Here is an 18942-nt window from a genome sequence, read left to right as displayed (position 1 = left end):
GGGGGAAATTGTGGATCCTATTTTAGATGCACAGGTGAGAAGAATGCATGGGAGACAAGAGCAGTTACGCAGATGTAGAGGGAGGCCTTGAATACTGCTGTGTGCCGTGTGTAATCACAGAGTGTTTTAAAGGGGAGGGGACTGGGAGGCTCCCTTTGCAGGAAATCAACGTTTCTAACTTCAAGAGGGAAAGAGCAAGTTCAGAGTTTCCCCCCCTCTCTCAAATATTGCTGCCGTCTTGAATAAAAATATAGTTTTGAGATGTCTGTGAGTATTTCTGCTTCAGCCAAGTTAAACGTTTTAAGTTATAAATCTGTTTTGGAACAGTCCTTATCAGTTTTGCTGCTTGCTTTAAATTTTGGCAGTCGAAGGACATTCTTTACTTTAATTTGTGGTTTTCAACACGTTTTCCTTGTATAATAGACTAATATACTTCTAATATACTTTGAGTGTTAATTGGAATCTAGCTGGCTGGTCGTCGAGTCAGACAGAACAGGTTCCTTCCACACTCTTAGCCCTCATGTGAGGAGGTCAGATGACTGCACAGTACTCCAGTGCATTTTTTTCCTGAACCTTAGCAACATTAAGGTGCAATGGACTTCAATTCCCAGAATTCCTCAGCAAGCAGCAAAACACCTTAAAAGCCCTGAGCTTAAGAAACACTGGTCTAATGTATGTGTGACATTGCATTTAAAAGGAGGATTCCCACCCACATCAATGGTGATTCAATATCTTATATCTACTGCATGGTCATCTCTCAGGAGTATTTCAAGTATGAGTTATCAGAAGAACTCTTGAGTTTTGCTTGCACTTCAGACAGCAAGTCTGACGATCTTATTTTGACTCTTTTTATGGGTTTGAACATACAGGGACAATTGTTTATTGTTAGTATCTTGTTGTTTTTTCCATCTTTCTGTGTGTAGGTGGGGAGAGAATCCGAAAACTAAATATTTACAGATTCTCTAAGGGTTGAAATTGTTCACAACAGTGTTGCAGAATGATGTCAGAATTCGTGCTATAATCTTTTTAATTTCTGTTTTAAATTCTTCATCTCCTCAGATGAAGATTTCCAACGGATAGTTTTAAAGAAAATAAAACTTATATATGAGAAAAAATATAATAATAATAATAATAATAATAATAATAATAATATGCCATTCTCAAATGATGGACTTTTCTGTTTTATAACTAAAGTTTGTAAGAACACTTGAAATTGTTTTGGTCGAAATTGTATAAATATTTCTCTCAGCAGAAAGGAGTCTATAAACAATCTGATTGGTTTGCTTTTATTCAGACAAAATATTTGAGGAACTGCCATACCAGCAGGAAAGAAAAGGAATAAAAATACTTTATAAAATGTAACTTGATACTGATCTCCTATCTATAAATGTCTATTCCAAAATAGAAATCCCTATGAGAAGAATGTCCAATGGTGGGCCCCCCTGTGAATTAAACTTTACTCCAAATCTTAGGGGCTTTTAGGTAAGAAAAAAGGACTTGTAGACTGAAAAACCTAGTTCAAAAAGCAACCCACAAGCCATAGTACTGTGGCTGAAAACTAATTTAACAGCTATTCTTAAGAAAATCTGGGGAATAGTTAGGTTAGAATGTTAGTACATAAAATTATCTGCCACAATATCGTACCTGCCAATGACTACTTCAGCTTCACCCACAACAAGACGCGAGCACGCAATAGATACTAACCTAAGGTTGCATAAAATACGATTTCAGCAACCTAATGTTAATGCCTGGCATGCACTACCTGCCTCTGTGGTTTCTTCTCAAACCCCAAAACTTTAACCTTAGACTGTCTACTGTTGAACTCACCCCATTCCTAAGAGGTCTGTAAGGGGCGTGCATAAGCGCACAAATGTGCCTATTGTCCCTGTCCTAATGTACCCTATTATTCGTAATCATCTCATGTATTCATAATCATATTTATACATTTCCTGTATTCACAATCATGTTTATAATTATATTTGTAATCTTATATATGCTTGACAAATAACTAAACTAAACTAAACCAAAAAATGAAAAGCAGCCAAGGTAGCATCCATTACTTGCTTCTTGTTTCCATAAGTCTTAGACCAGTTATGGCGAATCTTTTTCCCCTCGGGTGCCAAAAGGGCATGGGCGTGTGTTATCACGTATGCACGAGTGCCCACACCCATAATTCAATGCCTGGGTAGGGTGAAAATAGCTTTCTCTGCCTCCTGGAGGCCCTCTGGAGGCCGAAAATGGCCAGTTTCTCAACTTCTGGTGGGCCCAGTAGGCTCGTGTTTTGCCCGTCCCAAGCTGCAAAGACTTCCCTGGAGCCGGGGCGGGAGGTAAAAATGTCCTCCCCCATCCCCCCAAAGACTCACTGGAAGCCAAAAACGCCCTCTCAGAGCCTCTGTGCGAGCCAAAAATCAGCTGGCTGGCACACACATGCACGTTGGAACTGAGCTAGGGCAACTGCTAGTGTGTCAGCAGATATGGCTCCGCATGCCACCTGTGGCACCCGTGCCATAGGTTTGCCATCACAGTCCTAGACAATATGTAATATGTAAGAGTGAATTGCCGCATATATTACTGAACATCAGAATCCTCTCTGTTAAGCTGAGTAAGGTACCTGACTCAGGCAATTATTTTTATGTTATAAAATGCAGTAAATGGTCCTCAACTTATAGCCATAATTTAGCAACTGTTCAAAGTTACAACAGCACTGAAAAAGTGACTTACAGCCTTGTATTTATAACCATTGCAGAATCAAAGATACTTGGCAACTAATTGTCACATTCTGGGGTTACATGATTGCCATTATGACCTTCCCAACAATTGAAGTTAATGGGCAAAGCTGAATTCACTTAACAATGAGATGATTTATTTAAAAAATTGTGGCAATTCACTTAGACACCATAGCAAAAAAATGTCATAAAATCCAGTATGCCTTATCTCACAACCAATTTGCTTAGTGACAGAAATTCTGGTCCTAATTATGGTAATAAATAGAGGACTATCTGCATATATTCAGAGGTCTAGTCCCAGAGAAGAAATAGTGGATGCATCTTCCACATCTCTTTATTGCCCTGTAAAACTAGGTTTTTCTTCTGTATCCCTTGGGAAATACTTAGTTTCAAGATACTGGAGATATACAGTATTTAAAATGGTATCCTTGTTAACAGGGTTGTTTAATCAAAGGCAAAAGGAATTATGAAGAACTGGATTTAATGGTGCAATTTTTTCAGGGATTCTGGTTATTTCATCCCTTAAATCATAATTCAAAAATTTGCTTTGGAGACAGCCAATAATCATTTTGGGTTTTTTTTAAACTGAGGATACAAGGCATATACTGCAATATTTCATGTATTCATATTCTGATGCCTGCTTTTTTTTAATGCTGTCACTCAATTTCATATGAAAGTCTTATGCAGAAAAAGTAAGTAAATAAATAAATAACCAACTATCACCTACATCAGCTGCATTTGCTCATCTGATATTTCTGATCAAACAAGTTTTTTGAACCTCTACAAAACCCTTCAAAATCTATCATCAGCCTTTTATAGGTTGCCTTTAGTGGCTTTTTTTTTAAAAAAACCCCCAAAACATTAGTATTTATAATAAGAGAAAGAAGTGAATATACCAGCTATCAGAATCAAGGCTCCATGACCTAAATAACATATATAAAATCATGGTGCTCTAAAAGAAGAGAGCTGACAAGTAAATGCCTAGAGTGCTTGTATAAATGGCACGTTGTTTATATTATTGTGAAACAGAACACCTTTGTGCTTTTAAAATGCTTCCTCAGAGACCCAGTTTTCAAAATTTTGCATTTAAAAGCTCCACCAGCAATGCATTGACATGTTAGTTAAGCACAGCTGCACTTACTCCAAATATAGGCTAGATAATATTTGGTTGAAAATATTCAGATTTTACATATACAACCTTCAACAAGACTGCATCTTATAAACTGATGAATCAATCACCCCGGGGGAAATGTGTGTGCTGTGTGTTTGTGTGTGGGGTAGGAGGCAATCACACTATCTGTATGAAAAGCACTATGTATCATCTCAAGCACGAATGTGTTACTTTGCTTTGAAATACTAAAACACATCACATATTTTGATTTTGAGTATTTGCGGTTTTTAAATATAATCACAAATAAAGTGATTAGGCCCAAAGGACTTAATGGCTGCAAGTTATGAACATAATATAAAATACCACACAATTATACACGCATCATTTCAGAAATCACCTATAGGTGTTCCCAGGGATAAGACTGCTACTCTGTGAAGGGAAATGTGAACTCAGATATATTTGAGTTAACATATAATACATAAATATGATTATTTGTAAAGCTATTTACAATTGTAAACTAAGGAAAGATTTCATTTTTTAAAATTGAGCTTAAAAATATCCAATATGTGTGTGTGTGTATGTATGTATTGGGTTTTTTTCTGTCGAAAAAAAATAAGCTGAGAGAAGAAGAACCTGTGGTCTAGAGATTAAAACTACTGCCTTACAGGCAGACTCCCCAGGTTCAAATCCCAGTAAGGGTATAGCTAGCTGATGAGAGCAAAATAGCTATATTACTAGCCTCCCTGCCTTTTCATTATCAGCAAAAATATGTTACATACACACGCACACACATACACCCAACTAGATTTGGACGCTGTGGTAAATCAAAGTTAATTAAAACCAAAAGGAACACTTTCCAAACCTCTTCATTACAGTTATGGGGAGGAAAGAAAAGATGGAATATGATGACTCATGGAAAACAATGCCAGCTTAAGAGTATATGGTACCCACAAACATCATGAACTGATGGACATGTCAAAAAGATTTGCATTTGACATGATGGGCAATGTAAAAAAAATGATTAGGACGGAGAGGGTGGAATTAATGTTCCTTAAGCTTTAACCCTCTAGGGTGGTGCCTGCTTGGCATTCATCTAAAGGAAATGCCCCCTAAGCTTTGGCGCCTATGGTCAGTCAGTGCCCCCTAAGCTTTAGTGTCCTGGATGGTGCTTGTTTGGCATTCACCTACAGTCAGAGAAGTTCTGCTTCTTTCTATTGCTATCACCCATAGCTTAGTCTGATATTCAGATCCCAGAACACAGATACCCATATAATCATATTTGCGGTCTATTTAAAAGAGATTGCTTTTTCAATAAACCCATTCATTATTTACTGACAGAGAAATTCTTCAGCTGCTTTGTATTAAGATACTTACTTCACAGGAGGAACCCAAATATCCGGTAGGACACTGACAAATTTCAACTGCAGATGCATCTTTTTGTCCAGTCAATAAGTCATTAGCAGATTCCAGGTTGACACCACTCAACCTAATAAATAAGGATAAAGTAGAGGAAATGCTAATGATCTAGAAACACTGTATTTATAATATTTTCTATGAAAGACTGGGTGCAAGCGGGGAGGATAGATCATATGTTTTGGTTAATAGTTAACATGGGTTCTCCAAAAATTGACTGTCTCTTTTGACTTGGTAGTAGTCATGTTTAGACTACAAGTACAGTGGTACCTCTATTTAAGAACTTAATTCGTTCCATGACCAGGTTCTTAAGTAGAAAAGTTTGTAAGTAGAAGCATTTTTTTCCATAGGAATCAATGTAAAAGCAAATAATGCATGTAAACTCATTAGGAAAGAAATAAAAGCTCGGAATTTGGATGGGGGGAGGAGGAGGAAGAAGAGGAGGAGGACAGTCACTGCCGAAGGAAAGGTGAGGTGAAGGAAATAAAAAAAAATCCAAAACTTTAAGGCTTTTTTTAAAAAGGAGGGACTCGGAGGTGGCGAGGAGGAGCACATGTCTCCAATACACCCAGCGTGAGGCTGCCTCCCATACACTGTGCTAGAGAGAGATACCCAGGTAGGCAAGAGGGGGGAACCTCCCGCTCTTTTGACCGAAAGGCGGCTGCTGCTGCTACCTGCTTCCTCTTCCTTCCCATGCTGAAGGGCTCCCCTCTCCTCTCACTCACTCACTCGCTTTGTAGCCAGCACCTTTCCTTCACTGTGGTGACTTCTCGGTTTGGCTGAAGCCGAGGTGATTTGGCCAGGGTGAAGCACTCCCTTTTGTCTTTCTGTGCCCAAATGCTCTGGGAGGCAACCCCGCGCCAGGTGTATGGGAGGCAGTGCGAGGGAGTCACCTCAGAAAAGTGGTTTATTCCCTCTCCAAATGCCCAGAGAAAGGAAAATGTTCCGTTCACTCTGGACTGCCAAAGCCTCCTTAAGCGCCACCGAAAGGCTCCTCTGGTAGCCCAGAAAAGCCTGAGATGGCTGGGATTAAAGGGGGAATGGCAAGAAACTGGCTGGGCTTTCATGCTGCTCTCAAATTTCCTCAGCTTCTTAATTAGAAAATGGTTCTTAAGAAGAGGCAAAAAAGTCCTGAACACCCAATTCTTATCTATAAAAGTTCTTAAGAAGAGGCATTCTTAAGTAGAGGTACCACTGTACAACAGTTTGCTTAGTGACCATTCAAAGTTACAGTAGCACTGAAGAAAATGACTTATGACCATTTTTCACACTTATAACCATTACAGCTTCCCCATGGTCATGTGATTTACTTTTGGATGCTTGACAACTGACTCACATTTATGACCACTGTCCTGGGATCATTGCAACCTTTTAACAAGTAAAGTCAATGGGGAAACCCGATTCACTTAATAACCATGTTACTAATTTAACAACTGCAGTGATTCCTGTAAGAAATGTGGCAAGAAAAATGGTAAAATTTAACAAATTTCTCACTTAACAATATACATTTTGGGCTCAACTTTAGTCGTATGTTGAGGACTACCTGTAATGCATAGCAAATCCATGTTAGAACATTGTCACACAAATATTATTAGCTATAGGAATACTGCTTAGTCTGTAAATTGCATGTTTTACTTATGCTGCAGGGAGACCAAGAATTAGGCTGACTGAGAAACTGTCAAACACATCTTCTTATCCACCTGAACAGTAATGAAATATTAAATTAGATTTATAGATTTGACATTACTTCGAAATATGTTTTACTTTGGAAAATGATGTTATAGAAAAAAAATCCTTATTCTAAGTGAACTGCTTTTCTTTCTTAAGATTCTATAGACTAATCAATATAAGGAGAGAGATAAAGCTTTTCTTTCTATTATACAAGATATTTTTTATAGTTTTGTCCCAATACAGTAATAAATATTTGATAAGCACTGTATGATGCCTCATGAACACACAGAAGGAGCCAGTCTGTTAACTAGAGGAAGTCTATGTGGTTGCCAAGAGTCAACAATGACTTCATGGTGCTCAATCAACCAACCAACCAACCAACCAACCAACCAACCAACCAACCAACCAACCAACCAACCAACCAACCAACTAACCAACCAATCAATCATTAGGTAAACTTGGGAGACAAGAAGTGGGATGGGAATTTTTAAAAATATGGATTTTGAACTATGGATTTTAATTCTGTTAGGCCCCCAGAGTCATTGTCTGTGAGTTGAACAGCTAAATAAATGTGTTCAATAAATAAACTAATGCAACTCCAGAACCGACAAAAAAGTTGTCTGCTTGGAGTTTGCAAAAAAAAGAACACCCGAAGGATTCTCAGACTGTGAGGAACAAGCTCTAAGTGCACTTCCATGTGTTTTGCACCGAGGAGAGGCTTCCATCTAGCCACTCTGCCATAAAGCCTAGATCAGTATACTGCAGTGAAAGTTGTCCTTCTGGTACTCAGTCCCAACTCCACACAGGATCTTTAGAGTTCGGTCAGAATGACCATCAGGTTCTTGGTCACTTCTCTTACTTAGGTCCTCCTCCCCTGATTCCTCAGTTTCACTATGAGATCAGCTCTTGGATGAGTCCTGGTTGCACCAAATTTCTTCCGTTTGAGAATTATGTAGGCCACTGTGCTTCTGGGAACCTTCAATCCAGCAGAAATTTTATTGTAACTTTCCCCAGATCTGTGCTTTGCAATAATCCTGTTTGTACTTCATTGAATTAGGAATACTAGTCACAATCTAATGAAAATCTGTGTGTACTTCATCACCTTCAAATCAGTAGTCTTTAACCAAAAGAAGTTGAGCATTAAAGAAGTAATCTTAGATATATTTATTTGGAGGTAAATTGGGCTCAGGTAGGATTTGTGTTTAGGAATTTTAATAAGAAAGAACTAAATAAAATTTCTAGGGCTATTTACACTGAACTAATTTAGGTGGACATCTAAGAAAGCTAAGAAATATTGGGACCAGATGCTTATTTTAATTCAGAGAAATATTAAAATAAATGTAGAGTCAAAATCAGAGATTTTTCTTCAAGTTTTGATAGACATACATACAAAATACGGGACTTTACTTTCATACATGATAACAGTAGTGACACTTTTATAACACAGAGATGGAAGAATTCATAAAATCCAACAATGGAAGAATAGATGGTGCAATTAACAGAGTGAGCATAAATTAAGAAATTGATTGCTTTGATTTTAAAAAAGGAGTTTATTTGGTTTTCTTTCTACTTGGAAAATCCTTTTGAACTTTTTGCTTGAAACTGAAAAAAATGAAAATTTAATTTTGGAATTTGATAATTAGAGGGGGGTTTTTTTACTACTAAAATAGTACTGTGAGTTATGGTTAATCTTAGAACAAAAATTTATATCATGTTATACTATCTGTACCAAAGAAAATTGGAAGTTATTCTTTTCTTTATTTTTTAAAAAATCTCTTTTTTTCCTTGCATCTTCAATTTTGCTTTATCATTGACCCCACTTTTTTGATTTAAAGTTTTTCCCCATTTCAGAATAACAGAGTTGAGAGGGGCCTTGGAGGTCTCTTAGTCCAACCCCTGCTCATAGAGGAAACTCTATACTATTTCAGAAAAATGGTTGATGAATTTCTTCTTAAAAAACCTCCAGTATTGTTCCTTGGATTTTGCCAAGTTCTGAAACTTAATGTTTGGGAGGGGAAAAAATCATCTTAGACTTATTTTTATAGATAAGTTTTCCCTTGACTATCCTATCAAAATCAAAATTAGGTAATATATCAAATATTTATCCATAAAGGATTTATAGAAAAACAATAAACTAATTTATCTAAATTGATACAACCCCATAAAAATCCAGTTGATTTATTATTACTATAATATATATCTTAATTCTAATGTTTCCATCCAAGCCTGAACATAAAAATTTCTTTGCATCTTACATAGTCCCATTCTACCAGTAGAAAACATTTTAATCGGACTCTAATTTTTTAACTACCATTAGCAAGAGACTCTGCTGAAGTATGATTCTACATGCTAAGGAAGCTGGGAGGAGGTCAATTAGCCACATTTTTATTTTAAAAAGTGTAACTTAGTGAAACCATTTGGAAGCATGCAGGGCCCAATATGATATGAGTTTATTTACTTGCTAAACAGATGTATATGGCCACCCAATTCACACATGATAGGATATAGTATACTATCTTCAATAGCAAAAGCACCTAGACTTATATACTGCTTTACAGTACTCTCTAAGCGGTTTACAGAGTCAGCATATTTCCCCTTACAATCTGGGTCCTCACTTTAGCGACCTTGGAAAGATGGAAGGCTGAGTCAACCTTGAGTCTGTGAGATTTGAACTGTCAAATTGCAGACAGCCTCCAGGCAGCAGAAGTAGCCTGCAGTACTGCACTCTAACCACTGTGCCACCATGGCTCATCTACAAATTGGTTTAATTACTTCAGACTCCCAAATCTTGGGGGATGGAGGATGGGAGGTTAATTGTCCACATGACCTACAGGCCACTGAGAAATAAACTCATCTGAGAAGTTTGAACAATATTTGAGAAGTTTGAACAATATTTGGACAATATTTCTGGCTCCCCATTTCTTGGGGAGTATTTAGATATAAATGTGGAAGAAAACAACATTTTTGACAAAAATTCCATTAGAGGTTTAGTTTTATATACTTTATTATAAATAAAGTGGTTAGAATGCAGCACTGCAGGCTATTTCAGCTACCTGCTACCTGTAGTGAAGCAATTCAAATCTTACCACCACTCAAAGTTAGGGTTAGGGTGAGAGTCAGCTGAATTTTTTTTTTTAAACATACAGTATAGAAGTAGCACATACATTTTAAAAATCATTTATATCTTCTCTTCACTTTCCATGCTATCCAAAGCATTTTTCCAATAACAGAGATAGTCTAACATGTACTACACATTCCAGAAATCCATTATTCATATTTAAAATGTTGTCTTTGTACTATATTCCCATTGTTAAATTTTCTTTTAAAATGGGGCAGAAGAATTATTTTTTTAAATGTACTCTATGATTTGTTAAGGCCAAGAATAAATCTAAAGAACTTAATATCCACACAAAACAAAATTTACTGGTATTTTTACTAACCTATTTAGCTACATATTGTGTTTTCCTAGTGCCATGTAATATAATTTGGAGCAATGAGAAACAGTTACACACAGAACATTTCACTCAGGATTATTCCACATTTGTATTCACTGAATGCTCCCAATTTTCATTAGGTTCTGCTATTTGGTAAATGGTATTTTAATGTGTTTAACAGTTTTTATTCATTGAAAAAAAGATGCAGTGCAATTTTTCCCCACTTCATTGTAGTAATTTCTATTCCTCGGTGTCGTTCAGCAGACATTAAAGTATATAATGTGGCAGTAATGGGATACCGGATCTTGGAGATACTTGAGAAATTCAAGTATCTAGACCAAATATTTAATATGATTGCTAGCGTGGCAGACACTGTTGACTTCTAAATGCAAACGAGATTAAACAAGATGCAGCTTTTGAAGCATTAGCAGTGCAGTTTATGGTCTGCTATTACATTAATTGTGGTATCCTGAGATTAGAAAGAAAGGAAGGAAATCACCAGCAGCATATGATACTATTGGAAAACTTCTAGGTCACATTGTCTACATTTCACGCAACATTATTCCCTAGTTGAATTCACTGAGTGGTTTAAATTCCCCTTAATTACTGAAATCTAAACACGGACTACAAAGCTACTACTGACCTTTTAAACTTTGGAAATGGACTTTTTGCAGCCTAAAATAAAAGTGGTAGGAATTTCTTGTTGGGGGCAATAGGCTGACTCTGTGAACTGCTTGGAGATGGCTGCAAAGTCCTATGAAATGGTATGTATGTATGCATGTTTTTCTGTGTAAGGTTGATAAAATCCTGGTAACTTTTCAATGAAGTCCCACTTGTCATCTTCAGGCTGGTGTTTTTGGCTTTGTGTGTAGGCGAACCGAAAGCCAAAAGCATCAGCCTGAAGATGACAAGTGGGACCATGTTGAAACTTAGCCAGGATTCTATCAACCTTATATAGGAAATGACATGAATATGCCAAGACCTATACCCATGAAAATCTACAAAAATGAACATATGTATGTATGTATATATACTAATCAGCATACATTAATTACATCAATGACCCCAGGTGTTACCCCACTGACTCACCAGGAAGTTTCAATACAGCCTGCAGCTGCTGAGCCAGCACTCCACATCCACCCACCAGTATTTATAGCAGGAAGGCAGCTCAGATCTCACTGCGTTCGCCTTAGCACAAGGACAAAAGCACCAGCCTAAAGATACCTGTACCTGTGAAAATCTATGAAAATGCACACAAACACACACACACACAGCTCAAAAAAATAAAGGGAACACTCAAATAACACATCCTAGATCTGAATGAATGAAATATTCTCATTGAATATTTCATTTGCACAATTATTCCATTTGCACAACAGCATGTGAAATTGACTGTCAATCAGTGTTGCTTCCTAAGTGGACAGTTTGATTTACTTGGAGTTATATTCTGTTTTTTAAGTGTTCCCTTTGTTTTTTTGAGCAATGTATATACTGTATGTGTATATATTCAACTTGTTTTCATTTTGAACATCAGAATATAACGCCAAAATAGAATGAACACTTGTAACCTATTTACAATGTAGGTGATTGTTCTGGAAACATATAGAATAGCAGCTTGGTATTTGTGTGCATGAGTTTCTTCCTACAAGCGAAGAAAATGTGATCTCAGAAGGGACAGAAAAAGAAAAAATTGATAGCAACTAAATGAAACTTCCTTAAGGAGAGTTGCATTGTTACAGAAAAATACCACTCTAGTGTTTGTATCTGGGCTCACTAAGCCTTAGCTACAGATACAGAAACTCTGAAGAGGACTACTCTTAAAAGGAAAACCCACTACATACACTATCAATTGCTGTCTCCTAGACAATGCCAGATACTTTCTCTTATATTCCAGAGATCTTCAAGCAATTATACTGCCTTGACAATCCCTTGGAGGAAATATGTCTGATGCCATGTTTAACCCTGGATGCATTAAATAGACTTTTAGCTATTTACAGAATAAAAAAAGGTGACATGGGCATAAAATTGGATTACTTTTAGAGGAGGCTTTTGAAAAATAAGAAAGAGTAAAACAGAATATATGTATGAAGGAAGTCAATTCCGTGGACAAAAGAAGAAAAACAAGGAACAGACACAGAGGTTGACGAGGCATCAAAGACCTTGACATGAGAAAAGATAGAAGAGATGTAGTAGAGGAGGCTCAAGTGGAATACGCAAAGAAATAAGAGAAGCAACGAGAGGTTAAGGCAAAGCTATGAAGAAACTTATGAGATGAGTGGTTTTTATTTACACTGAAGAGATAGGTCATGAGAACAACCTGTTACAGTTTTAAAAACTTTCTCAATTTCTTTCAATCCAGTTGGTTAGTTTTGCACTTTTCTTTTTTCAAAAGAAGTCTATTAATGCAAAAAATATAAATGAAGGTGCATTCCAAATTCACAAAGAAAAACAGATAACTAAATATACACCAAAAAATCCACACAAAATATATTCATTTTTAGACAGTACGCTATTGTTTTATCTCAGGTATGTATTTATTTTCTGCTCTTGCTATTGTTTTACTCTTTTAATAGATGAAAATCATTTGATGAGATGGCAGTTGTGTAATTGAATAAAAGTACAAATGCTTTCAGAAAAGCATACTTTTTGGGGGAAATTAGTTGATGCTTAAACTGATGTAAACTTACCTATAAACTTCATTTATATTGCAACAAAATAAGAAGCTCTTAATTTTGAATAAACCTGTCTATAATTATATAAAGAAATAATTATTTCCCTGCCTTTTTTTCTTAATGTGCCAGTTGTTAATAATATATGTTGGCTCCATATCCAACATGCTTTACTGAATCATTGACAAAATTAGTGTACTGTAGAAGCACCAAAAAGAGCTCAGATGATTCTATCATTATATTGATAGGGTGCTATAAAGCAGGTCCAATCTTAGAGTTAATCTAATTCAACAGATCAATTACCTTGTGGAGAAACCTAAATACAGTCAATTGACCTGTTCTGCATCCCTTGACCCCACTCTCTCAAATCCCCACCATTTGGAAAAGTATGGTTGCCCATTAATCCTGAAAGCATAGTCCACACCTCTGACTGCAGTTGCCAAGCAACACCTCCTTACTCCTACACAGCCAATGGGGAAGAAGCTAGTAGTGCAACGAATCCTTACCAGCACTCACATTATTATTATTATTATTATCATTATTATTATTATTATTATTACTACTACTACTACTACTACTATTACTACTATTATTACTATTATTACTATTATTATTATTATTATTATTATTATTATTATTATTATTAATTAGATTTGTATGCCGCCCCTCTCCGTAGACTCGGGGCAGCTCACAACAGTGATAAAAACAATGCATGGTAACAAATCTAATAATTTAAAATCTAAAATAACAGTTTTACATTAAAAAGTCTAAAAAGAAAAACCCCAATATATAAAATAAATGCACACAGTACACACAGTCATATCATGCACAAAACTACATAGGCAAGGGGGAGATTTCTCAGTTCCCCCAAGCCTGACGACAGAGGTGGGTTTTAAGGAGTTTACGAAAGGCAAGGTGGGTGGGGGCAGTCCTAATCTCTGGGGGGAGTTGATTCCAGAGAGTCGGAGCCACCACAGAGAAGGCTCTTCCCCTGGGTCCCACCAGACGACATTGTTTAGTTGACGGGACCTGGAGAAGACCAACTCTGTGGGACCTAACCGGCCGCTGGGATTCGTGCGGCAGAAGGCGGTCTCGCAGGTATCCTGGTCTGGTACCATGAAAGGCTTTATAGGTCATGACCAACACTTTGAATTGTGATCGGAAACTGATTGGCAACCAATGCAGACTGCGGAGTGTTGGAGTAACATGGGCATACTTAGGAAAGCACATGATTGCTCTCGCAGCTGCATTCTGCACGATCTGAAGTTCACATAGTTTAAGAGTTCAGGGATGCCACTTCCTGAAACATATGAGTGTGTGTTCTTGGTGCCTCAAATGGTAATGCTTAAACTTTGCTGTTCTGCTTGGGTCAATATGACCCGAAATGAAATTTGAGACCTGTAGATTATTTGTCATGCAGATCTCAAACTTGTGACTAATTGACTTTTCCTCATTTGAGGGGTTCTTACTAGGAGTGTGGGATTTTTTTCCATTTTGTTTTCTTTTTGCTATAAGCTGATTGTTATATTTCGTTACACCTGAAGTGGTACATATGTATAGTAAATGCGAACAGAACAGCAAGGTTAACAAACTTGATTGTGTGCTGCCAAACTGATTATGTGATTTCACTTGCTTAGTGGATGATTGGATTAAGCATTTTATGAGAATAGAGTTACTGTGTATTATTTGCTCTATTTATATCCTTTAATTACAAAGCTGAATAATAATCAATAGATTCCTATGCTGCATGATAAACAGTGCATTGTTTATTTTTTTCTGTTGGTCTGTTGAGTCATTATTAGTCTACTTTATCTCTTATTTCTAGATTAGGGATGTTAGTTGGAAATGATTTTTTTAAACATTTAGGAAATATTATTTGTCCATAGGCTAACAAAGTGGGTGATACTGATCTATGATATAAAATTATCTGATATATTTAAAGGCAACGAAGAGAGAAAATACAACCTACTTCTGTCAACCCTGAATGATAGGATTTTACCTAAGAGAACAAAATGCTTTTCTAACAGTTACCTGTAGATGGCATTCATCCCATTGCTGTATGTGGCTCTTATAAGGAGTTTCTTTATATTCGCCAAAACAGTCATAAATTCCCTTTTGCTGACTGGGACGCCGTGCAGCATGAATAAGTTGTGCTTCAGTAAGACTTCTTCTGTGTGCTCTTCAAATGGGTTCAAGTGAATCCCTTCCTGCGATGTGCTTATTCGCAGCCCACTTCCCTAATGATAAAAAAAATGACAAGGATGAAAACAGTTTTAAAAGTTTCAATGCTGCATTATTATAGAGTAGAACATCTTGATGGAATAGAATAGAATTCTTTATTGGCCAAGTGTGATTGGACACACAAGGAACTTGTCTTGGTGCATATGCTCACAGTGTACATAAAAGAAAAAGATACATTTGTCAAGAACCATGTGGTACAACACTTAATGATTGTCCTAGGGATCAAATAAGGAATGAAGAAACAATCAATATTAATAAAAATCTTAGGATTCAAGCAACAGGTTACAGTCATACAGTCCTAAGTGGGAGGAAAAGGTTGATAGGAATGATGAGGAAAAACTAGTAGTAATAGTTGTGCAGACTTACTAAAAGGTTTGACAGTGTTGAGGGAATTATTTGTTTAGTAGAGTGATGGCGTTCGGGAAAAAAACTGTTCTTGTGTCTAGTTGTCTTGGTGTGCAATGCTCTGACGTTTGAGGGTAGGAGTTGAAACAGTTTGTGTCCAGGATGTGAGGGGTCAGTAAATATGAATGCATATTGCATGGTTTGTTTTATACAGATGATGTATTCTCTATGTAACCCTTCCCTGGTGCAGAGCTGAAGGGATTGGATACTGTAGCCTAGAGGATAATTCTGTGCCTTACAAGGCAAAGGTTGCAGGTTCAAATCCCAGTGGGTATGGCTAGCTGATGAGGCCAAAATAAGGCCGAAATAGATCTACCCTAGTCTCCCTTAATTTTCAAATTCAGCAAAAAAACATGTGACATTACATATATATACATATATATATATATATATATATATATATATATATATATATATATATATTTGTTTTCGTAAATTTTCATGGGTATATGTATGTAGATTGTTCTGAGTTCGGGTTTTGCCCTGTGTAATATTTTGCATGTTTATGCAAAATATATTTCACCGAAACGTCGCATAAACATGCAAAATATTACACAGGGCAAAACCCGAACTCAGAACAATCTACATATATATATATATATATATATATATATATATATATATGTATGTATGTATGTATGTATGTATGTATGTATGTATGTAGATTGTTCTGAGTTCGGGTTTTGCCCTGTGTAATGTTTTGCATGTCTATGCGACGTTTCGGCGAAATCACATTCACCATCTTCAGGCTGTAGTTATATATATATATAGATATAGATAGATATAGATATATATAGAGATAGATAGAGATAGATATAGATAGAGAGAGAGAGCGATAGATGACAAATCACTCGCTTGTTCGATTGATGGATAGATCAATCAATTGCTAGATCAATAGATATAGATATTTATGTGTGTTTGTGTATGTGTTATTGTATATAACAATCCAAAAAACCAAAATCAAAATCAAAATGACCTGCCACGACAAATATATCTCACTCATGCCCATCTCACCCTAGATCAGCTTTTGAAGAAAAAGTCAGGTCTTAAGTACGTTTCAGAAGATAAAAATGGTAGATAGAGGCTGCTGGCTCTCAAGGGGAAAGGTGTTTCCGCGTGCTCTCTTTCCCATCTTTGAAATAAAAATCATATGGTAACTTTTTCAGGAAGAGAACTGTTGTAGCGGGTTTCTTTCTTAGCCCTATGGATTCTTGTTTACAGTGTGCTATTGACAGTTTACCCATTCATATCTAGTGGGGTAATAGTGTACCTCTATGATGACATCGGGCTGAAGGACGGCCTCAGCAATATCTTCTTCCCCAGCGAGGTCATAGGAAACAGTGAATTTCAGATATCCTCCAGCCGCTGTTATCTGTGGATAAAAGAAATAACAAGAATGATACTGGTTATATAACAGGAAACATGCCTTTAACCATTTTGAATGGCTCTTTTCCAATTATAGGACTTTCAAGGGCAAAGGCTTCTCGTGTAATGAAAAGACATGTGGATGATAAAGAGCTCCCAGGGAAGTGTCACTGTGAGCTGTCTCTGTCCTTACACAGTCCCTTTTTTGCTACAACCAATGCGGCAATGCCCCATCGTATAAGTAATGTTCCTCTAGTCCCTTTGTAAAGACTGGAATCCTAAGAAAAAGCAGTTTTCCCCTAAAGGTCTATCATAAAGGAAGTAACATATGTTGCAGTATAATCCTTCTCTCTTGATCTCTCGCTCCTTACACTCTATTTTTATAAAACTCCCCAACATGTATTTGGCTGATATTATATTGTCAAAAGCAGGTGGAGGAACTAGAGGATATGGGCTCGTTTATCTGTCCTGCCTTTCTTAGTTTCTTCCCCATGTCCATTTTCCAGGTTTAGAGTGACCACAGAGGCAATCTGTGACAGCAGCTTGGAGGAGTAGGCAGCTATTACAGAATGGTGCGTTTGGGTTTTTTTTTGATAAATTATAATCTAAAATAGAAAAAATGTGTCCCTAGGAAGTCAAGCACATTTAATTTAAAGGAAAGTCACTATAATTTTTCTTATACTTGTATGTTGCCTTTTGCTTCACATTGGTCGCTGTTTCAAAAACAGCATAAGGCAAGCAGTCCCTTGACACATTATCTCTCTCTCTCTCTCTCTGTGTCTGTGTGTGTGTGTGTGTGAGAGAGAGAGAGAGAGAGAGAGAGAAAGTGTGTGTGTGTGTGTGTGTGTGTTGCTCAAAAAAATAAAGAGAACACTCAAAGAACACATCCTAGATCTGAATGAATGAAATATTCTCATTAAATACTGTTGTGGTTAGCTCTGGCCCAGCTCCTGCCCCAAGGAATGTGCAGGTGGATGTGGGGGAAACATCCACATGCTGCAGGCCTGTTTTGCTCCCGATGGAATCTGCCGACGAAGCCTCCTCTAATCAAGAAAGCGTGAGTGACAGAGAAGAGGGGAGTTTGGCCCAGCAGGAGATCAATCATCTGTATCATCCCTGGATTCTGAACAAGAATTAATGACACATCCACGCATGCGTAGAGTGATGCATAGGAGACAACAACTGAAGGATTATTACAAGAGAAAATGAGGCCACCTGTGGTTGGGTGGGGCTGCTGTAATTAGTGCTACAGATAAAAGAGCAGCCTGGTGTTTTAGCCTCATGACAGTTTATCTGATTCATTGTTTCGTCAAGATCGTGGTTTTTGTGCTGTTCAAGATTGTGTGTGGACTCTCTGGACTTTAGAATTGGACTCAATTTCCCAGTTATTGGGTGAGCAATTGGATTGCATTTAACCTGTGCCTTGTGTGTACCATAAAATCCCTTTGACATTTAAAAAGGGAGCTGTTTCTGTTTTTCTGTTTATAAAAACTTTTGGGTTTTCCTTTTATCGTGTGGTATGTGTCTTCCTGGACTAATTACCCTGTAATTACGGGCAGTTGAAACACACCGGCAGAACAGAATACTTTGTTCTGTACAAAGTTGAATGTGCACAACAGCATGTGCAATTGATAGTCAATCGGTGTTGCTTTCCTATTGGTTCTGTGGCCGTGGCTTAGTGGGTGTGACAAGGGGAAGGATACTACAAAATCTCCATTTCCCACCCAACTCCTGGGAGAAGGATATTACAAAATCCCTACTACCACCCCACTCTGGGGACAGCCAGAGGTGATGTTTGCCGGTTCTCTGAAATACTCAAAATTTGTGCTACCGGTTCTCCAGAACCTGCTGAATTTCACCACTGCCGTTCCCTAAAGATACTCAGCAGGTCACTGCATTAAGAATGA

General features: G+C 37.2%; 1 protein-coding gene across 1 annotated transcript in view; it reads right to left on the bottom strand.

The window, feature by feature from the left end:
- Positions 1 to 18942, bottom strand: part of LAMA2 (laminin subunit alpha 2) — a 528196-nt gene that overhangs the window by 236269 nt on the left and 272985 nt on the right. The window contains exons 13-15 of the mRNA XM_070733489.1: positions 16941 to 17042; positions 15056 to 15261; positions 5212 to 5323 (exon numbers count right to left, since the gene is read on the bottom strand). Of these exons, the coding sequence (XP_070589590.1) occupies positions 5212 to 5323; positions 15056 to 15261; positions 16941 to 17042 (420 nt within the window). The remainder of the gene's footprint in view (positions 1 to 5211; positions 5324 to 15055; positions 15262 to 16940; positions 17043 to 18942) is intronic.

This window comes from Erythrolamprus reginae, chromosome 1 (genome assembly GCF_031021105.1).
Source record: "Erythrolamprus reginae isolate rEryReg1 chromosome 1, rEryReg1.hap1, whole genome shotgun sequence".
Taxonomy (NCBI): Eukaryota; Metazoa; Chordata; class Lepidosauria; order Squamata; family Dipsadidae; genus Erythrolamprus; species Erythrolamprus reginae.
The sequence above is the reverse complement of the archived record's forward strand: the minus strand, read 5'-3'. Positions and strand labels throughout refer to the sequence as shown.